Source organism: Pimephales promelas, chromosome 13 (assembly GCF_988280905.1).
Source record: "Pimephales promelas chromosome 13, fPimPro1.hap1.1, whole genome shotgun sequence".
In the NCBI taxonomy this organism is placed as follows: Eukaryota; Metazoa; Chordata; class Actinopteri; order Cypriniformes; family Leuciscidae; genus Pimephales; species Pimephales promelas.
The window spans coordinates 10,008,528-10,034,746 of record NC_142781.1 but is presented as its reverse complement, the minus strand read 5'-3'; the positions used below and the strand labels follow the sequence as shown (position 1 = coordinate 10,034,746).

The window sequence follows — 26,219 nt, the reverse complement described above, 5'->3', positions numbered from 1 at the left end:
AATACAAAATTTCAACTTTTTTTTTTCTCGATAATTATTTATTTAGACAGTCCAGAGAATAGGACTGGTTTGGTTCCGATCAGGTAAAAGGGACTAGTTCGCAAAAGTAGGTTTTGGACAAAATTCGACATAACTTTTTATTTTTGGCATTAAATGCAAATTCGAGATATACATCTTGTCCGTCTTGAGACAGGGATTATAGTGGTGTAAAAACCAAAGGGCCAATCGGGCTCATAGACCAATATTACATCTTGTAAAAAAGGGGCATAATAGGTGCCCTTTCATAGAGGACCAATTTACAGATTATTTTTGCATGTAATGTAAGCTATGCATTCTTTATAAAGCTCTCAAACTAACCAAACAATACTAATCTTCCCCTTAAACTCAAGGAGAGCTCATGTTTGTTCCCGCAGATGCACTGGATTTAAAAGACTAATGGAGAGAGTCATTAAAAATTCATCTCATCTTGTACTCAAGTAGAGCACTGTTCAGAGATCACTTTAGACAAATTTCATAAATAATCTTTCACATTCAATGAAATCCTCTACAAGACATTTATTTGAATGGCTTTGCAGTACAACAGTTTGAAGAAACACGACTGGGTTAGGGTTAGATGAAACGCCATATGACTAATAGTTCATCATTCACTTTACAGCTCTAAAAAATAGGGGGAGGAGGATTTGACCCAGCATTTGTGTACAGTGGAAGTGTCTCACTCCTTCCTGCGTTTCTTCACGTGGTCGTAGTCCTTTGAGCGGTCACTAGTGGACGCCCTCTTGGAGCCTCCGTGCTGCTTGGCTTCCTCCAAGAACTTATCCAGACCGAAAGGATCCTCCTCGAACTGCACCGGGCCGTAGCGCCGGGGGCCATGGTCCGCACCCGAGAACTCCCGATCAGGAACAAACCTGGAGAGAGAAAGGGGATCATTCAAGTGCGTGAACGAGGCGGCTATAATACAATAAACAAACGTGTCAAAGAGACCCAATACACATCTGTTGTAATTCTAACCACATTCAGTCGGGCATAAAGCAAGTTGATAAGATTGTAATGATATCCTTTGTATTTTAATTTAATGTGTCTGATGTGTTTTTCTGTAATGCAGCTGTCTCCATACCTGCTGCTCCCAGGCCTGTAGATATTCTGTGCCATGTCTCGGCCACTTCTGAAGGGCTGATCATACACATTATAAATCTCATCCGTGCCACCGGCAAAACCACTGTCCATCCCCTGAAACACACAAACAAACAGTGAGATTTATACCTCACAGCTATGAAAAGTGCATCTTATACTCATTTGTATTGATTTTTTAAAAACATTTTATAGTCAAAATATTATTATTAAAATAATAATATTATTATATGTAAAACTAAAAAAATAAATAATAATATACACACTAGAGATTGCCAATAATTCCCCACGTTCTGAAAAATCATAATTTCTTTACCAATCAATACAAGTTCAATACATCAATCACACCAACAATACTCAAATGCTGTGACCAGTCCCAGTTAGTCAAGCACAGTACATGTAGAAAGGTTTTCTTTTTTAAAGAGATATATAGAATACTAAGTGTTAGTATTAATGAGTCTTCAGTCGTTTCTTATTAACATATTAATATGTTCCCTGCCAAACAAGGTCTAAGATTCATCAACAGAAAAATCACAGAGGCAGAAAAAAGAGGGAAAAGGATTCTCTTGGACTTAACCACTTTATTTCATGCGTTTAATTGCGCACTTTAACGTTACACTGATGAATTTAAATCAGTAAGGTGACCAATTTGAGATCAGCAAAGCCTGAGGGGGTTGATTACCTTGCTCTGATTGAAGAGTCGCTGGTCATACTGAGCCTCACTGGAGGTACGGGGGTTCGGTTGTCCCAGGGCAATGAGCTCACTGATGTCCCTGTCCTGATCTCTTTGTAGCTTCGACCTGGACGGACCAAAATTACACTGACATCAGCGAAACCCACATTAACACCTGACACAAAGAGACATCACGCTGCATTACACGCGTCTCAAACTGGGAGTTCAGGGAATTCACAAACGAACTTTTTTTGAGGAAAAAGCATGAATAATTCAAGCTATTACAACCACAGATTAAATATATTATAACAAGCATGACAAAATGGGTCTGAATACGGGATGTGTCAAGTTTGTTTCACTAAAAGGTGCCTGATGTAAAAATGAACACCGGTGGGACTTGTGTGTGATCAGAGCGCAGAAAATAACGCAAAACCACGTACATTAAAATGGGATGTGTGCACTAGTTCTACCGGCCCATGAATGATTCAGGGCAAGTGTGTATAAAATGCATGTACCTCTTATCAGGGGCGGCTCTGGAGATGTTCCTGTCGTGCTGCCTTTCTCTCCTCCTCTCGTGACGGATCTCATCACGCTCCCTGACTTCTGTCTCTTCACCACCTGAGAGAAAATCAAAGACATCCATGGTGATCTCACCAATAGTGACAGCACTCTGATGACTGAAACAAGGGCTGAGACCAAATCGTCTCCCTTTTCAATTCATCAATTAGAAAACACATTTAAAATAAATATGAACTTTAAACATAAAATTGATTTCAAACAGCGATAGTTAAAATATCAAATGTTTCAGAAAAATACCACATATGCTGTGTATGATAACAAGTACAAGAGTAACACATTGACGTTCAATGATGGTGTGAACGTCTTCTTGTACCTTTGTCACCGTGGGATTTGACTCCAGCTCTCCTGTCTCTGGCCATCTTAGCCAACTCTCTCAGCTTCTCTTCTTTCTTTTCTTTTTCTTTCTGGGCCATCTTCTTTTCCATTTGAGCTCTCATCTCCACAGCCTCTCTGGCCTGTACACATCACACAATCAACAACATCAGCATAAAAATAAGTCAAAATATTTACCAGCTCTAGAAAGAACTTAATTATATTAAGGATTAGGATAAGGATCCTGAGGATAAGGATTTATTTGCACTGTGGCGAGCATTCCCAACCAAAAATAAAGCTAGACCTATAAATGCTCTCCAAATTGATCAGAGGAGGCATGTTTTTTTTGTTTTAATACAGATGTCATCATGAGATAGTGTTACTCTCAGATAGTGCTGAAGGCTTCTTTACTTCTTAAAAGGCAGAAAACTTAGCAATTTGGGAATTCAGAGTGTTCAGGGATGCAGGAATACACAGTCTACCTTTTTTTCTGCATTGTCCAAAGCCTCCGCCAGCTTGGCAAAGTTCTCATTGATGTGGACGGTCTGCAGGCCTCGTCTGTCAGCAGCCAAACGCTTGTCCAGAGGAATGGTGTAACCCTGAGAAGCAAAATGAGAGGTGAGAGAAAGCAACACGGTTGTATCCATAATCAATATTTTAAAACAACAGTAAACAGCTGAATAACAGATGGAGGCTTAGCGTTACCTTTGCGTTCTTCCAGTTGGAAATACAGGGTGGAATCTTCCACTTTTGCTGTTCTTCCACAGTCACCTACAAAAAAAAAAAAAAAAAAAAACGGAAATAGGAGTTTTATGCTTGAAATATTATGTTTAGTTGAGATGTTTCCTCCAGACAGGTTTCTGTGAGTGTAAACAAAGCCGACTATCAATGTTGAGATCGATAGTTGGTGGAAACCAGACTCCTACTTTTCTTCTTGGAGATCCCTTGACTGGAGCAGGAGGGGATGGAGGTCCAGGAGGAATTTTTTTATTGATTCTGTAAGAAAACACAAACATTGAGTTTCTTGTGCGTTTTCCACCCAATTTCACTCAAGTCTCAGGTTAAGGTCACATACTTGAATCGCGGTGGTTCCATTGGATCTTTCTGCATTTCCACCATACGGATGACCCTCTGTTTCGCTCCAGAGTTAAACGCGAGTCCTTGCTGGGAGGGTGTGTACCTTTAAGAAATATATAAACAATTTATGGAACTTTTGCGAACTCAAACACAAACTCAATTACAAACTGCTGTCAACCTCTTGCAATGCAAACACCATCGCACAGAAACTTAAATCAAAAGTTATATGTTTATAGCAAAATTAGACCATATTTGTTGTTTTCTGTTTCAAAAACCTATCTTCATGCCCTCATTCTGTCTACTTTGTCATATTGTTTACCTTTTTGGTCACTAACAACAGATGAGATTATTACACTAGTAATAAGACTTTATAATAGAGCTCATAAGATCCATGTCAGGCTCCCAGGCTGGACTCACCACTGTACTGCACTATCTTTGTGTAATGCCTTGTCATTTCAGAACTATAAAATAAGAAATGGGATAAACCTTTCATCAAATCTCAAATGGACACACTGTAACTGCTCTAACCGAACTGGTTCCAAGACTTAGCTCAAGGTCTGAGCGCACTACGAGATCTTTTATAAATGGACTTTTGCCTTTACCGGCTTTTAGAAACTGTTAATGAAACAGAGATCTTTTTTTTATGTGCTTACAAAAACCTGGAATGAGATCCCACAGCACATCAGAAATATCACATCAAAAAGACTATTTAAAATAATATTTGCTCGCCATTTAATGGACAGGTATATCTGTGAACATTGAGACGGCTTTACACCCCCTCTTGTTGCCCAATATCTTGGTTTGTGTGTGTGTTGTTGTCTCTTGCTGTCTAGTGTGTGAGCTTTGTTGTGTATGTGGTTTTTATGTTCTGCAGAGCAGGAACCTGCTGAAAATCAGTTTGAGCCAGCCCCGATTGTCCTATATCTTTTCCTGTTTTAAAACTATAAATAAATAAATAAACTCTCAGACTGACGTTAAAGGATTTTTTTCAGGTTCAATACAAACTCTGTAGGGAGTATCTGTGGCATAACATAGATTACAAAAGCGTTTTTAAAGCAAAAATTGTTACAGTAATGCAGTTAAAAATGGAAGCACAAAGGGGCAACTACTCCCACCTCATAACCGATGATTTAGACAGCTTTAATCGTTAAACAATAAATGGGTTTTTACTGAATAATTCATGCTTGTGCTAGAACAAAAATTCAAGCTGCACATTACACCTTTCAACAATGGCTTGCTTTACTTGATTTTAACCAAGGCACAAGTTTAAATCATTTTCTGGTCATCAACATCCTACTGTCGATATATCTCAACCCAGAACAATTATTTATTATAATAACTGGTCTTACCGAATATACTGTGCTGGGGCCTGTTTGTCTGCAGCACGTACAGGCATGGCCGCTGCAATTTTCTGCGAGACCAGTTTATTCAGAGCTGCTCGGGTCTTTTCTGTAATCTACAGGAGGAGGAAACTGGAACGTTAATTCATGCTGGCTTGGCTTCATCATTATTGAAAGTCATGAGGATTATTGTTTGATTAAAAACAACAACAACAACAACAACAATACCAACATTGTTCATGCCATTTTAACACCAGCTAACAAAAAAAATTCAAAGTTAGTAATCATGGACCAGCATTTATGCATTATACATTTCTGTGTAAATGAAGATAAACCTGCTTCTGTCGTCCACTTACTCCAAAGAATGCATATACAAAGCTTACCTTATTTAAAAACATACATGTAGAACTTAATTAGAATTAATATGATGTTAATAATTTAAACAAAGCAATCATTAGAATTCCATTTTTCGCTGGGATAGCGAAACTGATATTAATGATGATTATGAACTTCCGCTGGTATGGTATTAACTACTGAAATGCTGTTATTGTCAAAACCCCATTTCGAATATTCATCGAATTTAAAATTAAAATCCACATTTGAATGCAAAAATGGTTATTCTAAACAATGCAGAAATAGAGCAGCTCAATGCAGAGTATTCTGCACTGCTTTTCCATTGAGCGCTAGACAGACATCTTTGACAACTGCACTCCTGTCTTGCCCTTTTAAAACCCTTTTCTTCCCTGTTCCACTGCATCTCATGATTTAAAAGCAGAAGTACTTTGGATCTATCTATTGTAACTATGCATAAATACATAATGCTGCTTTGTTCATAATTTCTTATGCAGTTTTTGAAATTATATTTGATTTATAAATGTTATGCTTTCTTTTTTCCAGACAGTCATTCTTTTTGTTGCTTTGAAAAAAAAATTAGTTGCATTACAATTTTTCTCATTGCGTCCTCTTGTGGACACAGGAAACAAGCCAAAAGCGTTTCCCTTTAACTAAAATGATGCCTTTTAAATTCAAATATAATTTGATAATATATTTAATAATAAGAAGAAAAATTCATTACATTTATATAGCACTTTTCTCGGCACTCAACGCACTTTACATAGAAGGGGGAATCTCCTCAACCACCACATTTAGGTAAAAGAATCAAATGTAGTGTTTCAGCTATTTTGACAGCCCTATTTCAGCCTGTAGTAAATATCTACATTTAAACCTGTTCTTAGTCTCATATCTCACCGCTTTCACCGTCTCTTCATCTGGTTTCTGCAGCTCGGGATGATCTTCGTGAAGCATGTGTGTGTATTTGCTGAACACAACCTGTCTCTGCTAAGAGCAAAGCAGCAAGTAAAAATACTTAATTTATTCGGTCTTGCTTACTTGAGTGTCTACAGGTGACAGGAAGTGATTTAGAAGTCTATTTTAAAGTATTGGAAATCAAAATGTGTAAATAAAACTGTAAAAACGATGCACCGATATGAAAATGACCACTTAAAAGGGTTTGACTTAACCCGCTTTCTTAGGTTTGAGATTTCTCCAATTCTGAAAACCCAGAGTTTCCTTCATTTCGAGGTTAACATACCTTTCACTTAACCTCATTTCTGAAACAGGCCTCTGCAGTGCTAAGATGGATTTAGTTTACAGATTTACATAGTTTGAAGATTTCATTTGAATGGTAACAACAGCAATTTATTAATTCGGTTCCACTTTACTTTCAGGTCTCCTTGTGTATATTTATATATACATACATATAAATTCATCCAAAAATAATCTCTAATCAAATCATAAATAATCTTGTATTGCAGTACCTCTAGTGACCGGGGCACCCATGATTTCCTGGAGCCGTAGGGAGGAGGTTCTCTGCGAGTGGAGACCGAAGCAGTGGATTGTGACCCCTGAACACGAGACCTCTCCTCCGCCTCTAACTGGTCCTGGGACAGTTGGGTGGGTTCAGGGAGAAAACTACAAAATTGAGAAAAGAAATAAATTAGGCAAGTGATGTTAACAGAACTATTAAAACACCAGGTGATCCCTATTAATGTCAATTACAGCTGTATATGGATGGACGTTTACATCTTATTAACAGGGATCACCTGATGTAATAGTATGTGGGTTTATAAAACGGTTAGTTCGAATCCTTGATTCTGATCGGTCAAGAGCTGTGCTCAGGCATGTGATTGGCTAAGGACAAAAAAGCACGAAAATATACTGAGAGAACAAGCATGACAAAATGGGTCTGAATACGGGATGTGTCAAGTTTGTTTCACTAAAAGGTGCCTGATGTAAAAATGAACACCGGTGGGACTTGTGTGTGATCAGAGCGCAGAAAATAACGCAAAACTACGTACATTAAAATGGGATGTGTGCACTAGTTCTACCGGCCCATGAATGATTCAGGGCAAGTGTGTAAAAACTGCATGTACCTCTTATCAGGGGCGGCTCTGGAGATGTTCCTGTCGTGCTGCCTTTCTCTCCTCCTCTCGTGACGGATCTCATCACGCTCCCTGACTTCTGTCTCTTCACCACCTGAGAGAAAATCAAAGACATCCATGGTGATCTCACCAATAGTGACAGCACTCTGATGACTGAAACAAGGGCTGAGACCAAATCGTCTCCCTTTTCAATTCATCAATTAGAAAACACATTTAAAATAAATATGAACTTTAAACATAAAATTGATTTCAAACAGCGATAGTTAAAATATCAAATGTTTCAGAAAAATACCACATATGCTGTGTATGATAACAAGTACAAGAGTAACACATTGACGTTCAATGATGGTGTGAACGTCTTCTTGTACCTTTGTCACCGTGGGATTTGACTCCAGCTCTCCTGTCTCTGGCCATCTTAGCCAACTCTCTCAGCTTCTCTTCTTTCTTTTCTTTTTCTTTCTGGGCCATCTTCTTTTCCACTTGAGCTCTCATCTCCACAGCCTCTCTGGCCTGTACACATCACACAACCAACATCATCAGCATAAAAATAAGTCAAAATATTTACCAGCTCTAGAAAGAACTTAATTATATTAAGGATTAGGATAAGGATCCTGAGGATAAGGATTTATTTGCACTGTGGTGAGCATTCCCAACCAAAAATAAAGCTAGACCTATAAATGCTCTCCAAATTGATCAGAGGAGGCATGTTTTTTTTGTTTTAATACAGATGTCATCATGAGATAGTGTTACTCTCAGATAGTGCTGAAGGCTTCTTTACTTCTTAAAAGGCAGAAAACTTAGCAATTTGGGAATTCAGAGTGTTCAGGGATGCAGGAATACACAGTCTACCTTTTTTTCTGCATTGTCCAAAGCATCCGCCAGCTTGGCAAAGTTCTCATTGATGTGGACGGTCTGCGGGCCTCGCTTGTCCAGAGGAATGGTGTAACCCTGAGAAGCAAAATGAGAGGTGAGAGAAAGCAACGCGGTTGTATCCATAATCAATATTTTAAAACAACAGTAAACAGCTGAATAACAGATGGAGGCTTAGCGTTACCTTTGCGTTCTTCCAGTTGGAAATACAGGGTGGAATCTTCCACTTTTGCTGTTTCTCCAGAGTTATCTACAAAAAAAAAAAAAAAAAAAAAACGGAAATAGGAGTTTTATGCTTGAAATATTATGTTTAGTTGAGATGTTTCCTCCAGACAGGTTTCTGTGAGTGTAAACAAAGCCGACTATCAATGTTGAGATCGATAGTTGGTGGAAACCAGACTCCTACTTTTCTTCTTGGAGTTTCCTTGACTGGAGCAGGAGGGGATGGAGGTCCAGGAGGAATTTTCTTATTGATTCTGTAAGAAAACACAAACATTGAGTTTCTTGTGCGTTTTCCACCCAATTTCACTCAAGTCTCAGGTTAAGGTCACATACTTGAATCGCGGTGGTTCCATTGGATCTTTCTGCATTTCCACCATACGGATGACCCTCTGTTTCGCTCCAGAGTTAAACGCGAGTCCTTGCTGGGAGGGTGTGTACCTTTAAGAAATATATAAACAATTTATGGAACTTTTGTGAACTCAAACACAAACTCAATTACAAACTGCTGTCAACCTCTTGCAATGCAAACACCATCGCACAGAAACTTAAATCAAAAGTTATATGTTTATAGCAAAATTAGACTCTATTTGTTGTTTTCTGTTTCAAAAACCTATCTTCATGCCCTCATTCTGTCTACTTTGTCATATTGTTTACCTTTTTGGTCACTAACAACAGATGAGATTATTAAACCAGTAATAAGACTTTATAATAGAGCTCATAAGATCCATGTCAGGCTCCCAGGCTGGACTCACCACTGTACTGCACTATCTTTGTGTAATGCCTTGTCATTTCAGAACTATAAAATAAGCCATGGGATAAACCTTTCATCAAATCTCAAATGGACACACTGTAACTGCTCTAACCGAACTGGTTCTTAGCTCAAGGTCTGAGCGCACTACGAGATCTTTTATAAATGGCCTTTTTACCTTTACCGGCTTTTAGAAACTGTTATGGACAGAGATCTTTTTTATGTGCTTACAAAAACCTGGAATGAGATCCCACAGCACATCAGAAATATCACATCAAAAAGACTATTTAAAATAATATTTGCTCGCCATTTAATGGACAGGTATATCTGTGAACATTGAGACGGCTTTACACCCCCTCTTGTTGCCCAATATCATGGTTTGTGTGTGTGTTGTTGTCTCTTGCTGTCTAGTGTGTGAGCTTTGTTGTGTATGTGGTTTTTATGTTCTGCAGAGCAGGAACCTGCTGAAAATCAGTTTGAGCCAGCCCCGATTGTCCTATATCTTTTCCTGTTTTAAAACTATAAATAAATAAATAAACTCTCAGACTGACGTTAAAGGATTTTTTCAGGTTCAATACAAACTCTGTAGGGAGTATCTGTGGCATAACATAGATTACAAAAGCGTTTTTAAAGCAAAAATTGTTACAGTAATGCAGTTAAAAATGGAAGCACAAAGGGGCAACTACTCCCACCTCATAACCGATGATTTAGACAGCTTTAATCGTTAAACAATAAATGGGTTTTTACTGAATAATTCATGCTTGTGCTAGAACAAAAATTCAAGCTGCACATTACACCTTTCAACAATGTCTTGCTTTACTTGATTTTAAACAAGGCACAAGTTTAAATTATTTTCTGGTCATCAACATCCTACTGTCGATATATCTCAACCCAGAACAATTATTTATTATAATAACTGGTCTTACCGAATATACTGTGCTGGGGCCTGTTTGTCTGCAGCACGTACAGGCATGGCCGCTGCAATTTTCTGCGAGACCAGTTTATTCCGAGCTGCTCGGGCCTTTTCTGTAATCTACAGGAGGAGGAAACTGGAACGTTAATTCATGCTGGCTTGGCTTCATCATTATTGAAAGTCATGAGGATCATTGTTTGATTAAAAACAACAACAACAACAATACCAACATTGTTCATGCCATTTTAACACCAGCTAACAAAAAAAACACTCAAAGTTAGTAATCATGGACCAGCATTTATGCATTATACATTTCTGTGTAAATGAAGATAAACCTGCTTCTGTCGTCCACTTACTCCAAAGAATGCATATACAAAGCTTACCTTATTTAAAAACATACATGTAGAACTTAATTAGAATTAATATGATGTTAATAATTTAAACAAAGCAATCATAAGAATTCCATTTTTCGCTGGGATAGCGAAACTGATATTAATGATGATTATGAACTTCCGCTGGTATGGTATTAACTACTGAAATGCTGTTATTGTCAAAACCCCATTTCGAATATTCATCGAATTTAAAATTAAAATCCACATTTGAATGCAAAAATGGTTATTCTAAACAATGCAGAAATAGAGCAGCTCAATGCAGAGTATTCTGCACTGCTTTTCCATTGAGCGCTAGACAGACATCTTTGACAACTGCACTCCTGTCTTGCACTTTTAAAACCCTTTTCTTCCCTGTTCCACTGAATCTCATGATTTAAAAGCAGAAGTACTTTGGATCTATCTATTGTAACTATGCATAAATACATAATGCTGCTTTGTTCATAATTTCTTATGCAGTTTTTGAAATTATATTTGATTTATAAATGTTATGCTTTCTTTTTTCCAGACAGTCATTCTTTTTATTGCTTTGAAAAAAAATTAGTTGCATTACAATTTTTCTCATTGCGTCCTCTTGTGGACACAGGAAACAAGCCAAAAGTGTTTCGCTTTAACTGAAATGATGCCTTTTAAATTCAAATATAATTTGATAATATATTTAATAATAATAAGAAAAATTCATTACATTTATATAGCACTTTTCTCGGCACTCAACGCGCTTTACATAGAAGGGGGAATCTCCTCAACCACCACATTTAGGTAAAATAATCAAATGTAGTGTTTCAGCTATTTTGACAGCCCTATTTCAGCCTGTAGTAAATATCTACAGTTAAACCTGTTCTTAGTCTCATATCTCACCGCTTTCACCGTCTCTTCATCTGGTTTCTGCAGCTCGGGATGATCTTCGTGAAGCATGTGTGTGTTTTTGCTGAACACAACCTGAAACAAGAAAACAAAATAATGAAAATGTCCTCTTCAGGTGTGATTCACTGAATATATATTAACAATTCAACAACACAAGAAGACGAGGCACCTTGTCTTTGTTTTGACCTTGCCTAGCAATGGCGTCATATTTGATCTTGCCCTCTTCATCCACCTGCACTGCCAGAGCATTGGACGTCCTTTTCTTCCTACCCATTTCCAGAGGATACTGGGCCACATGGACCTCTGGAAAAGCTCCTCCATCTCCAAAATCCTTTAAAATAATATCATAAGATCACCAAAGCAATTAACAGTATGATTTTATCAGTGTAGGAATCTAACATCTGAAGCGAAGACCTAGATCTAGCATAATCTAGTGAGGTTAGAATGAATAACATGCATCTGTGCAGTATGTCTCTGCTAACAGCAAAGCAGCAACTTAAAATACTTAATTTATTCGGTCTTGCTTACTTGAGTGTCTACAGGTGACAGGAAGTGATTTAGAAGTCTATTTTAAAGTTTTGGAAATCAAAATGTGTAAATAAAACTGTAAAATCTATATGAGCTCATCACCGATATGAAAATGACCACTTAAAAGGGTTTGACTTAACCCGCTTTCTCAGGTTTGAGATTTCTCCAATTCTGAAAACCCAGTTTCCTTCATTTCGAGGTTAAGATACTTTTCACTTAACCTCATTTCTGAAACAGGCCTCTGCAGTGCTAAGATGGATTTAGTTTACAGATTTACATAGTTTGAAGATTTCATTTGAATGGTAACAACAGCAATTTATTAATTCGGTTCCACTTTACTTTCAGGTCTCCTTGTGTATATTTATATATACATACATATAAATTCATCCAAAAATAATCTCTAATCAAATCATAAATAATCTTGTATTGCAGTACCTCTAGTGACCGGGGCACCCATGATTTCCTGGAGCCGTAGGGAGGAGGTTCTCTGCGAGTGGAGACCGAAGCAGTGGATTGTGACCTCTGAACACGAGACCTCTCCTCCGCCTCTAACTGGTCCTGGGACAGTTGGGTGGGTTCAGGGAGAAAACTACAAAATTGAGAAAAGAAATAAATTAGTCAAGTGATGTTAACAGAAACTATTAAAACACCAGGTGATCCCTATTAATAGGATGTCAATTCTATTAGTCAAATCCTAACCCCCCCCCCCCCCCCCCCCCCCCCCCGGCAATCAAATTGGTGGTGGACATAGGTGGCGGATCTATATGGATAGTATGCAGGACCCATGACAACTTATTTTAACAAAAAAGTACATTTTTATTTATTTTACAGCCCATTTACAGATCATTTTTGTACAATGTAGCTAGGCAAGAAGCTGTCCCAAAGTTACCCAAGCATGAAAAGGGGTCAGGGGTGAAAAAGGTGAGAAGGATATTACCCCTATAGGGGGGTCCGGGGGCATGCTCCCCGCAAGAAAATTTTAAATATTCCATATTTTAAAGCATCAATCTGATGAATTTTGATATGCATTTTTGCCAACCTGGGGAGAGCTGGAGAAACTTAATTTCAGCCATTAGTCAAAAATATTATGGCCTCCGTAGCTAATAATTTAATTTTCCACTGGAGCTTTAGCTAGCTGGCTAACATTGCGTTCTCTCTGTGTTCAACGACTCAATTCATCAAGCTAACGTTAGCTAAGCCTATGTCAACAGTGCTCCTGAATTAACTTAGATGCTACCAGAAAATATTAGGGATGTCCCGATATTTTTTGGTATCGGAATAGATCGTTCAGAAAAAATGGTGAGTATCGGCCGATACCGATACCAGCACAGTTAAAAAAAATAAAATAAAAAATAAAGTAGAATTTCTATAACTGTGTGTGTTGAACTGATAATCTCTTGTTTGTGTGTTAAACACGATCTACTTAATACAGACAACTTCATTATAAAGAAAAACAACAAATCAAATATATATATATGATCATAACGACTACAATTATTTTATAAACTAGATTAGTGGGTAACTCAGCAGTAAAATTTAGTCTAGAAAAATCACAAGTGCACAATAATTGTATAAAATCTGAACATTTAGTGAAAAAAAATATCATTATTTAGTGGGAAACAAATAAAAGACAATAAGTCTAGCACTAAATCTGGTAAAACATTACACATATATTTGCTCTTTGTATTGTTGTAAAATACATAGGCCTATATATAGGCTATATATTAGCTAGGCCTATATATATTAGTCTACTCTAAAATTAAGACATTTTTTACATATATAGCAAAGCTGTTTAATGAGGCAGCACCATCGATAGGACAGAACAAAAAAGGCTATTAATAATCTTTCATTGCGCAAAAGTATAATGATATGATTATGAAAGACTCCAATACAGAGCGGCACAAAGCGCTCATGCGCATCCACGCTTGAAGCCACACGGAGTCACAGCACGCAGCTCTTCGAGTCCGCCGCATTGAAAAAGAAAGACATTTCGATGCATATTGACAGTATCTATCTGTGCAATAGTTTATTGAGCCTTTTCTTTTAACAGTTTTAAATTTTGCTGTGTGCGCGTGAGGAACAAGTGGGGGCTAACGTTAGTGTTGTGATCCAAAACTGACGCACGGTAGAAAAGAACATGATTAAGGTAACTTTACAGCAGTACAGGAAGATAGTCATTTTATGTGAAACCATAGAGCTTTATCTACAGATCAGGTATAATAGGCTATTATTAAGATTGAATCATCTTGGAGAGAGTTTCATCGTTGATGACTGCCGTAACCGAACTGTTGAACGCTGAATGGAGAATAACTGACAGCCGCAACAGAGGGAAAAGTTTACGTGAACTTGAATTTAAAGTAGGCCTATTAGTAGTAAAAAATCTGTACGCACGTCAGCCAGATGTCCTCATAGTCATATCCTCTCCTTTTCACTCCGAAAGATCTTTTTTTTTTTTTACACAGATCTGCAACACTGCGGTTCTATGTTGTTTTTATTTGAGCAGCTCAAATAAAAACAACATAGAACCGAAAAAAATAGTCCCCGAGTCCCTGAGACTATTTTTTATAGCGGAAGGACGGCTTTTAGTGATTTTTCTTCAAGAAAGTTGCACTAATATATCGTTTTTTACTTTAATATTGTGTGGCAACCGTTTTATAAAAGCAATAAGGTATGGCTACTCGAGGCAAGTGCTGTATCGTGAGAAGGGGTTACTCCGTTTCGCCTTACATCACGATACAGCACAGCCAGCCTCTCGTACCTTATTGCTTAGAAATGTTATTTATTTTGCTTTTGCTGTGGTCGTAGTATAGCTTCTTAGCACTCACTGATACAAAGAGGACAACACCGCAGGCCTCAGCGCACCTAATAACATAATTCCGTTAATAAAGAAGGCAAGGCAAGGCAAGTTTATTTAGCACATAATCATACACAGTGGCAATTCAAAGTGCTTTACATGGAAGAAATTAAAATAACCCAAAGAAATTAGAATAATTAAAACAGTTTAAAAAAATCATAATAATAAAAATAAAATACAGTAAATAATTAAAACAATTTAGAACAAAAAATAAAATGAAGTACAGGAATAGTCGGACGAACAGTGCACAGTGCTCATTCAGTAAATGCACAGCTAAACAGATGTGTTTTGAGTCTGGATTTGAATGTGACTACTGTAGGAGCACACCTGATCTCTTCTGGAAGCTGCATGGTTAAAAGCAGACTCTCCATGCTTAGTGAACCCTCGGTATTTCTAGCTGATGTGATCCTAATGATCTGAGCGATCTGTTGGGTTTATATTCAGTGAGCATATCTGCAATATATTGAGGTCCTAACCCATTAAATGATTTATATACCAGTAATAATACTTTAAAATCAATCCTAAATGTAACTGGCAGCCAGTGTTACAGTGCTACTTACCTTAACAGCGACATCTTGTCCGATTCTATGCTGTGCTCACGTTCACAGAATCACTTTTTGAGTTTGCCCCAGTTTGAATCACGCCACTGATATAACGTCTCGTGGAAAGCGCATTATTCAATTTGAAATGTAATATGCAAAATGACAATGCAATAGCCGTAAAATGGCATTGCATTTTGCATTTAAATTTACATTTTACATTACCATTCTAGCAAGGTTTGGTGCAAAATGAAAATGAAATGACATAATTTGCTATTTTATACACTAGTTTTAATATGCATAACGCTTTATAAGTGGCAAAATTAAAATGAAAATGCATTACAGAAATGATTAGATATGTAAATTATGAGAATGGGTTGAGTTTCTAGAAATGGTAATGTAAAATGTAAATTTAAATACAAAATGAAATGCTATTTTACATATTGCATTGTCATTTTGCATATTACATTTCAAATTGAATAATGCTATAAGCTTCCATAGTCTCGCGATGTTTGGAGACGAAAGCGAAGGGTAGGCTACTTTATTGAAAAACTGCATTTAAATAATGAATGAACGAAATACGAGGCAGAGTTCTTTTTTAAATTCATAAAAAGAAACAAGGAATAGCCTACTAGACAAAACCTCAAAGAAATGCCAATCCAGACCTCGGAGTAGAAATGAGGGAGAAACACCCAGTAATTCTGTGTCTTTTCCTGCCAAATGCTTGGATAACACACCATGTCTTCTTCCATAAATAATAATAATGTCTAGTGCGGTGGTTATGATATAGCTAGCTAGCCTTCCGTTGCCATTATTTGAATGACTTATCGCGAAAGGAAAAAAATATATATATATATATGTTTTAGTCGCATTAACATCGTTAATGGAATCGCCGTCATTTCATAATATTTTTTTTATTGACATTCAGAAAGAAAAAAACCCCGCAAAAGTTTTGTGCAAATATTTATTGACGCCACTTAACCGAGCAAAAAGGTTTCACTCCGGTTAACCGGTTAACCATGGACACCCCTAGAACCTGCATTTAAAGAAATGTATTTTAAATGTATTTTAAAAAGCATTTAAAATACTAAATAATATGTATAAGTTAATAATTGAATAACGGTGACAGTCAATGTGAATTTCCAGTAAAAGAGATTCATCTGAAAGATATTTACTCATAAAAGTAGGCCTATGTGAATATACTGTATAATATAATAGCCCATATTTTAATTGAAGATACATTAATAGCAACACGATAAATTCAAATGGAATGATTTAATTAAATTAGCTTTTCAATTAATAGCAAAGATGTTGAACTCATAGAATTAGGCCATTGAATATAATGCATGATTTACAATAAATATTAGATAAATTAACCTCAAAACAGTTTAATATTACAAATATTGTATCAGAATCAGAAAGAGCTTTATTGCCAGGTATGTTTGCACACACAATATTTTTGGCAGAAGCTTCCAATACAGAGAAAACAACAGTAGCCATATAGTCAAATAAAAATAAAGGTGTGAATGTGAATAAGACACACATAGGGTGAATACTGGTAAAGTGGGACAAGGTTCTTAATTTCTATCTTTACAAATGATTCCATAACTAAAAATCAGCACTGAGCTCACCATAAGCGATCACTTATCCGGGGATATGGCACTCCACATTTAACAACCTAGCAGTGAACTGTGATGGTAAAGTACATAAAAAAAACTATATAATTTTTTTTTTAATGTGCTTTTGACACAGTCCAGTTTGTCAATAGCGGATTGTTAAACTGGACAGGGTATTACTGGCTAACTGGCACAACCATTTAAGTCATTCTAATGGGGAAATTGAGTTCCCTTATTGTTAGCCCCTCATACATTTAGTTAGCTAGCTAGATATTTCAAAAGATTGTAAACTGCTTATAAAAAAAACAATGGTAATTCAAATAATAATAATAATCATAATTTTTCATATTGTTATTGTGCATTTATTTCACTGTTTGAATAACAATTAAAAGGGTCACTCCACCCATTTGCATTAAGGTTTCCATTGTTAGAAACCATAGACTTAGAAAACCAGTTATACTATTGAATGGTCGTGCAACACTCTCCTATTTTCCCCTGAGACGAGAGAAATCTGATATTTAACCTTTTTCACTTCCTCCTACAATGAAGCAAAAATCTTAATTTTACGTCATTGTAGGAGGAAGTGTAAGAGAGGGGGATTTCTGTAAAGACTACAAGTACAAGATCTCATCCTTTCAAACCTGCCCATAGGGGGTTGGGCCTAATGCGCAGATTAGACCTATCACAGATCAGTGCCAGTGTGTCTGATTTCACCGGCAGAAACGTTTTGAAAATATGGACGAAGCTGAACACGCAGACGGATGCATTATGGAGGATTAGGATTACACATAGTGTCAGCCATCTTTTTTGGAAGCTAAGTTAGCAGGCTCTTGTTCTGTGGAGAAAGCTGAGTGGGTTACCGTCCTCTTTTTCCCGGACATGTCCGGCCGTCGATGTCCGGGATTCAGCTTTTACTTTCTGCGGTCGCCATTCATTGTTTACATGCACACCTTTTGTTTCAATCTAACTGAATTCATTCTGATTGGTGAATCTGAATGTAGTGTTTACATGAACGCTAAACAAGTGATCGGTTGATGTGCGTTTTAACATTGCTAAGAAAATTCCCGCTCCTCAGTAGCCCCTTTTCCAACAAAGCATTTTGAGAGCCGGTTCGGAGCCGGTTCAGAGCCGGTGCCTGCGCGCGAACCAGTTCTTTGTATTTCGACAGCCCAAGAACCGGTTCTCGGCCGGGAACTAGAACTTGCTGGACTAGAACCATTCTTTTACCACGTCATGCTTACGTCGGGGTCTGGGGCGGGTTTAGATGTGTTCTAAACATCTTTTCTGACCGTAATAAAGGATCGCAAAGCCAAGAGAAACATTTGCAGAAACACGATGGAGTCCGCCTTTGTAACAGCTTTGTTACACACATACACACCCACACTCACACCAAATCACATACACACTTAGATCAAACACTTAAATCACTCTATGTCACTTCTGCAATTACAAGATGGCTCACTGCACTATGTTGGTTTGTATGTATGTTTGTTTAATAAAGAAAAAAAAAATATTGTTGCACCAATTAGATTAAAAAAGGTTAGAGAGAAAACTAAAGCACCCTGGTACTACAGTGCTACGCATGCTATCAAGAGACAGAATCCATCCATCGCGTTCTTTAAGATCACTAAATTCGAGGCTTCTGGTCATTCCTAGGATTTCTAAGTCCACTAAAGGAGGGAGGGACTTTTCGCATTTAGCTCCAAAACTCTGGAATAGCCTTCCCGATACGGTCCGTGACTCACTGTCACAATTTAAAACTAGACTAAAGACGCATCTCTTTAGCCAACCATTCACATAATGCTTACCTTTTATTCCTCTGTTGAATCAGATCGAATGCATTTAATACTATAAAACTTGAAGAGTCTGCAGGTTACTTGTATAAGTTGCATAGTATTTACAGTCATTACTTTCCTGTCTGTATTGCGTGAATGATGGGTGGTTGGACAGATACTGTGTTTTGCGGTAGGTGGTATGCCATACGGAACGCGTATGGTTGGGTTGTGGAGAGTTTGTGAGATTGTGGTTTTTAACATCTACTCCCATGTAATGGAAATCATTATGAACATCAGCTATGCTAATTATTTCCCATCTGCCTTTCTGCTGTTATCTCGGGACGCTAGTCCCAAGAAAAATGGCGTTCGTCAGACTTCAGACGACTCAACGCCTGTTAAGAGACGACTAGACGCCGGCGATATGTTATGCCCTTAATATTACATGATTAACCAAATGTATTTTTCCATGTACTTTTCTGAAATGCACTTTCTGTAAAGCTGCTTTGAAACAATATGTATTGTGAAAAGTGCTATACAAATAAACTTGAATTGAATTGAATAGAATTGAATTGAATTGAATAGATTGGGTGGTGTGTACTGACGAATGTTAAGCAGTTCATCCCTGGGGAAACTGATTGGAGAAGACAAAAATCCGGACTAACTAAAAATTCGTGCCATCCGCAGTGGCATCTTGTGCAGTTTGATTAAGATAAAATGACAAAATTAAGAAGATAATACGCATTCATCATACAAACAACTTTGTTCAGTACAGCCCTTTACACCACCAATAATGACATGACGTGCAAAAATGATTCTCCTAAAATGACGTGATCTTCTAACAATGATGTAAGATACAACTGAGAGAACAGATTTTCATAGCATCAGCACACCATTAACTGCAACAATCACATCTGTCACATCATGTCCCTCTTCCTGTCAGTCATCCCTTTCTGCCTGTGAAATCAATGTGATATCTTATTATGGGGACACTGTCATTGAGAATTCATGGCAAAAAAGTCAAGAAGTAAGAAGACCAAGGTGATCCAATTACTCAGGCAAAGCATTTAAACTGCTGATCAATCCAGTCTAAACAATTTGCTTAAGGTCAGGGCAATGATTACTTTCCATTTAAAACAGCATCAGTGTGTATTTCTCATTTGTTACTACTAACTGAATGTAATGGTTCTCAGCTGGTGGGTTACGATGTAAATGTGAAAATAAAATTGTACTCTGTTACTATGAATAGCTAAATATATTGATTTATCCATTTTAAAAGGAGAAAACTCTCCCATATTTTTTTACTGATGTCAAAGGTGAATTCATGACCTTTTGATAACAGCTCCTCTTATATTATACAGGTAAAAGTCACTCAAGTGAGGGTGGGTAGATGATTTTTAGTTTGTAGAAAGTGATCCATATGACTAGAATGGACCAAATTAAATATAACAATGTTTAGCAATCATCTTGATATTATTCCACAAGTTGCATTGAAAAATTATGCATAGGACATTTCTGCATTGAATCAAACTTTAATCCATGTTTATCCTTGTTGCATGTGAACCTGTAATCATTTACCTTCCATAGATTTGTTCATAGTTTTTGATGAAGGCATTTAATGCAAACTGCTTACCGGTATGCTAGTAACAGCCTTATGGATAGATTCAATACCACAGAGTATAGGGTTGTGCAGTGGAGCCAATATTTGTATCTAGCAATCTCAAAATTATTTGTTTCTGTTCCTGTATTTGGATAAAACTGGAAACGGGCAGTGTGTAGACCAGAAGTCTATCAAATTACACAAAAAGCCCATTTTAAATGTAATTCTGTTCCCACTAATGTTTTCATTTATCAAATATGCCCTGTATAACTGATATTTTACTGAACACGTTGTGTTTTTCCCAGTTTCAAATCTGGGTAGGCCTACTGATAACTGGTTTAGAAGTAGTTTCATCCAAAGGAGCATATACAGTATATATAGTATGCTAATTGCATACTAGCTCTATTTGAGGAACATGGGGCGAAAAGCTAAAAGTGTCTTGCTAAAAGTCCCTACCGTGTTTCTCTAATGGACCATCTGTGTCTGACCAGTAAACTTTTCATTACCAGCCCAGAGCCTTCTTGTCTTTTTGCCTCTTGTGAAGCAATTAAAAGTGCTATATAAATAAAGATATTTTTCTTGGGCCTACACCACAAAGCTCAGTAGGTCGAAGTTGTAATGCGCAAGTGTTGGCCATCACCTCAAATATGCGGCTGAGACTTCACCCAGCCATTGAGGTGAGAGCGATGAACCCATCGTATTTCAGACTTTCCCATCTGGCAACCCAGTGACTACTAGGAAAGACTAGTTGGCAACCATGAAAGGATGGTGAGAGCAAGGAGAGACAGCTGGCATCTGGGGAAGACCAGTTAGGGGTGTGGCGGCTTGGCAGGCCAAAACACATCTTCCGTGAGGAGGAATCCAAACCCTCGCTATGAACAAGTATGTGATAAGATACCCCCAAGGTTGGGCGAGAGCGGGGGAGGATGATCGACCTACAGGACGGACCATGGCAACAACCTCGGAAAGTGTAAATCGGACTTTGGCACAGCAGGACGGTACAGCTGTGGTTTGCACATGCGGGAAAGTTTGCAAGAATACGAAAGGCCTCAAGATCCATCAGGCAAAGATGGGTTGCCTGTATCCCAGTAGTGTGCAACACACAGGGCAACCTGGTGAGACGGAGGAGATGCTGGGACAGGTGGCCAACCACAGTACCCAGAATCTCCAGGCACACAGCAGAGAGGGCGCGGGCAATACCATTTCAGATGTACCTCTGAGGGCAACACTAGGGCAGAGTGGGAGCAGCCAGCAGCACTTGCAGCACAGCCAGAAGGCAGGGAAGCAAGCAATCAACTGGCCGGCAGCGCATGCAAGGAGGGATTGGGACCGATTTGACCGGGAAGTGGACAAGGTGTTGGAGCACATTCTCGGAGGGGATCTGAACTGGAAAATGAAGGCAATGGCAAGTATTATCTGGAATATTGGTGCTGAACGGTTTGGAGGAAAACAAATGAGATCTTGCCAATCAACACCTAGACAGCCGAGGGAGAATCGCAGGATTAAGGAGATCAAACAACTTCGTGCTGATCTCCGGAGGCTCAGGAAGGCTTTCAGGCAAGCTGAGGAGGGGGAAAAACTAGCTTTGAAGGAAATCCGGGACAACCTGAGAGAGCGCATAAAAACCTTACGCCGAGCAGAGTACTACAGAAGAGATAGAAGATGGCGGGCAAAGTAGAGGGAGCAGTTCACTAAGAACCCGTTCGCCTACCTGTCTAAGCTCCTGGGGGACAAAAGATCGGGTCAACTTCAGGCATCAAGGGAAGAGGTAGAGAAGTATCTCTCAAGCACACACAGCGATCCAGGAAGGGGCACCGAACTTCAGATCAGAGAGACCATGATGAAACTTGGGGAACCAACTAACAAGTTTGCTGACTAAGAACCCTCATGGAAGGAGGTTAATGACTTTCTCAAAAGGGCAAGGGCTGGCTCAGCACCGGGACCCAATGGGATTCCATACAAAGTGTATAAGCAATGCGAGCGGCTGAGAAGGAGACTATGGAAGCTGTTGAAGGCAGTGTGGAGGGTGAATCGTCGTCCAGATGAGTGGCTCATTGCAGAGGAGTGTTTTATCCCCAAAGAGGAAATCCCCTCATCGTACATAAAGCAGTTCTGTACCATCTCCCTTCTGAATGTGGAGGGTAAGATATTCTTTGGAATATTAGCAAGCAGACTCACCACCTTTCTGCTGAGCAACAAGTATATCGACACCTCAGTACAGAAGGGGGGAGCCCCAGGAGTTCCAGGGTGCATCGAGCATACAAGCGTCATCTCAAAGATAATTGAGGATGCAAAATGCAACCATGGAGATCTTGCAGTCATGTGGCTTGATATATCCAATGCATATGGAACGGTCCCTCACAAACTGGTGGATCTCACTCTGCATGCGTACCATGTCCCAGGGAAAGTCCAGCACCTCCTGCAGGAGTATTTCAACCGTTTCAGGATGCGATTCACCTGTGGGAACTTTACCACCAGCTGGCAGTGGTTGGAAAAAGGCATTGTAACTGGATGCACCATCAAAGTCATCTTGTTTGCAGCTGCAAAGAACCTCTTGGTAAAAACAGTGGAGAAGCCTAGAAGAGGTGCGGTTTTGGCAAATGAGCAGGCTCCAGTTAGGGCATTCATGGATGACCTGACCGTAACAGCAAGATCATTCCCAGAAGGTCAGTGAATTTGGGAAGATCTATGCAAGATCATTGCAGGTGCCAGGATGGAGTTTAAGCCAGCAAAGTCAAGGAGCATTGTGTTGAGGAAAGGACGCGTGCAGGACCAGTTTCGCTTCAGGATTGGAAAAGACCTCATTCCCACTGTCAGTGAGAGACCTATTAAGAGCTTGGGAAATGGTTTAGAGCTGAACTGAATGACCGAGTGAGTGTGAAGGAAATGCTCGGGCAGGCGGAAGCTTGGATGCGAGCCTTGGATAGGAGTGGGCTTCCTGGAAGATTCAAGCTCTTGGGCTATCAGCATGGTGTTCTTCCAAGACTTCTGTGGCCACTGCTCATGTATGAAGTGCCGTTAACAACAGTTGAAGCCTTGGAAAGGAGGATCAACACCTTCCTTCGCAGATGGTTGTCAGTCCCTAAATCCCTTTCCTCAATTGGCCTGTACAGCTCAGGTAGCAAGTTACAGCTGCCATTAACATCTGTGGTTGAAGAGTTTAAGGTGGCCAAATCCCAGCAGGTGATAATGCTTCGTGACAGTAGTGACCAATTGGTCCGCCAGGCAGATATCACCATCCGCACAGGACGGAAATGGTCAGCAGGCAGGGCTGTGGCAGACGCAGAGGCAAGGCTACGCCACAAAGACATCGTGGGGACGGTCAACCAAGGCAGGCTGGGCCTAGGAGTTATAACCAGAGCCAGGTGGAAGGATGCTCTGCCAAAGGTCACCGCAGTCTAGTCCAGGAAGAGCTCCGTATGGTGGAGGAGGAGGATAGGCAAGCGAGGGCAGCAGCCATGAAAAATCAGGGGAGGTCGACGTGTTGGGGCAGTGTCCAAGGAAGACCATTGGGGTGGAGGGATATGTGGGGCATGGAGGATGAGAGGATAAAATTCCTTCTGTGCTCCACATACGATGTACTACCAACACCAGTGAATCTCCATCGTTGGGGACTGGTTGAGAGCCCAGACTGCATGCTCTGTGGGAAACCGGCAAGCCTTGAACATGTGCTGTCCTCATGTCAGGCTAGCCTGGCTGATGGCAAGTTTAGATGGAGGCATGACCTGACCAGATACTTGCCATGCTAGCTGCAGGTCTGGAGGAAGAGAGAAGGAAGACCCACAAAAACACGAAGTCGACAGCACCCCGTTTGATTAAGTTTGTTAGAGCCAGGGAGATCTCTAGTGGGACATCCTCTGGCGCAGGAATTCTGACATCGGCTACTGACTGGGACATGAGAGTTGACCTCCGGAGACAGCTCAAGTTTCCAGAGGAGATTACTATCTCAACTCTCAGACCAGACATAGTTCTCTGGTCCAGAGCAACAAAACAGGTAGTGCTGCTCGAACTGACTGTGCCATGGGAGGAGAGGATAGAAGAGGCCCATGAGAGAAAGCGGGGGAAGTACCAACCAGGCGGATGGCAGGCATGGAACTTGCCAGTGGAAGTAGGCTGCAGAGGATTTCCTGAAGTCACTTTGGAGCATCCTGTCCAGAGTTGGAATAAGAGGTCCCAGCAAGAGACGGCTTATAGCGAACATCATAAGAAGAGCAGAGGCAGCATCAAGATGGCTGTGGCTAAAGCGCTGTGATCGATGGAACAACCCACAGGGTAGGGAGGGAACATTAAAAAGAGCACTGGTAGTCGAGCCCAAGGGGCCGAGGGGGCTGCCCCAGGATGCTGGGATTAGCTGACAAGCCCTCTGGAGGTGTTGTGGGTTAATTGACGAAACACTGTTGAAGGAGGGTACCCACCTGATAACCCGAAGAAAGCACCTTGGGCCTACACCACAAAGCTCAGTAGGGCGAACTTGTAATGCGCAAGTGTTGGCCATCACCTCAAATATGCGGCTGGGACTTCACCCAGCCATTGAGGTGAGAGCGATGAACCTATCGTATTTCAGACTTATTATTATAACAAACATTGTTGCATGATATACTTTGGGTCACATGCTGTTCACCTGTGTACTTTCTTGTGTGTTTGTGTATAATACAAACCATCTTCTGTGATACTAAACAATGGACTTTAAAGATAGCAGGTATTTCTTTGTTTTTAATTGTGGGTCACATGAGGGGCTAAAGGGACATGATAATGGGAGAAAAAATATGAGATAGGGGGAAAAAATCTTTTTAAAGCTTTTGCATTCACTCTCAATACGTTTGCTCTTTGCCAATGAGCGCAAAGTTTCTTGGGGAATGCAAAACTTTTTGCCAAAAAATGCTAAAGCATTCAAATATATAATTCTTCTCCCATTTCATGTATTTGTTCCCATCATCATGTCCCTTTAGTGCCTCTGTAGGGCTCTGACTGTTTAAAGAAAATAGAAAAAGGAGGGAGATGTTTATTTGTATTTTTTTTCTCTTCAAATGAAACACTTATAGTTATTTACATAGCTCGCAGCCTAGCTAAATCCATATATGGTAATCTGAAAAGGTGGTGATTTAATCCTATTTTGCTTTGAACAAATCCTGATCCTGCAAAACATGGGATTTCCACATCAGGATTATTCTGATCCAAATTAAACTATTTGAACCACTGGACCTTGGTTACATTATAGGACAGTGAGTTTTCACTGAGTTTTCTGAGTTAATGCTGCCATCTATTGGCTCTTTTTGACATTACACATACTATAAATGTACAATTACACTATAAGTACTACATTAGGTACAGTCAAACCAAAAAGTATTCAGACAGCAGATATAATTTTTCTTTATTTTTTTACTAGTGGGTGCAGGACACTAGTTCATTTAAGTAAGTGAGGATAGCATAATTAAGTAAATTGTGACATATTATACCAAAAAATTCTTCATACAGTGACTACCAGTGAAATTCATAAAAATTTGAAACCAAAATTTATTCAGACACTTTGACCTGACCAAGTTTTGCTAAAGTGTTTTTCTTTAATTGCTAATGTGACCTTTTTACACCACAGACTAAGCATTGCTATGTAATTGGTTTATCTAATTGTGTACTTAAATTTATCAGCCGACAGCTATTCAACCTTATTCATTTGTGAGACAGTCTAACAGAAGGATGGCCAAAACCAGTGAGTTCTCATCATATTGTATTACCATTTTCTAAACTATAGCGAAT

General features: G+C 39.1%; 1 protein-coding gene and 1 pseudogene across 5 annotated transcripts; one reads left to right on the top strand and one right to left on the bottom strand.

Moving 5' to 3' along the window:
- Positions 1–540: 540 nt before the first annotated feature.
- On the bottom strand, positions 541–15,593 carry LOC120481374 (SNW domain-containing protein 1-like). 5 transcript variants are annotated; one of them, XM_039675016.2, is made up of 23 exons: positions 15,499–15,593; positions 12,520–12,673; positions 11,726–11,887; positions 11,551–11,631; positions 10,317–10,423; positions 8,976–9,080; positions 8,827–8,896; positions 8,605–8,670; positions 8,400–8,498; positions 7,919–8,060; positions 7,542–7,644; positions 6,927–7,080; positions 6,358–6,447; positions 5,119–5,225; positions 3,768–3,872; positions 3,619–3,688; positions 3,398–3,463; positions 3,175–3,291; positions 2,694–2,835; positions 2,317–2,419; positions 1,811–1,928; positions 1,115–1,227; positions 541–905 (listed from the first exon to the last, which is right to left on the bottom strand). In XM_039675016.2, exons 1-23 carry the CDS (start codon positions 15,510–15,512, stop codon positions 713–715), a joined length of 2,481 nt encoding a protein of 826 aa, XP_039530950.2. In that variant the 5' UTR covers positions 15,513–15,593; the 3' UTR covers positions 541–712. The 5 variants fall into 5 exon arrangements, with proteins under 5 accessions (XP_039530950.2, XP_088974578.1, XP_088974579.1 ...); XM_089118452.1 differs by lacking the exon at positions 6,358–6,447; XM_089118453.1 differs by lacking the exons at positions 3,175–3,291; positions 3,398–3,463; positions 3,619–3,688; ... (1 more) ...; positions 5,119–5,225; positions 6,358–6,447.
- A 6,102-nt stretch (positions 15,594–21,695) lies between these two features.
- LOC120481114 (uncharacterized) lies at positions 21,696–24,820 on the top strand (annotated as a pseudogene).
- The last annotated feature ends 1,399 nt before the right edge of the window (positions 24,821–26,219 follow it).

Excerpts from the sequence above, each read along its gene's own strand:
- LOC120481374 (XM_039675016.2), bottom strand. Across the intron at positions 9,081-10,316 it reads GCCCCAGCACAGTATATTCG|GTACACACCCTCCCAGCAAG; the intron begins GTAAGACCAGTT and ends TATTTCTTAAAG. Across the intron at positions 3,689-3,767 it reads ATGGAACCACCGCGATTCAA|AATCAATAAAAAAATTCCTC; the intron begins GTATGTGACCTT and ends GTTTTCTTACAG.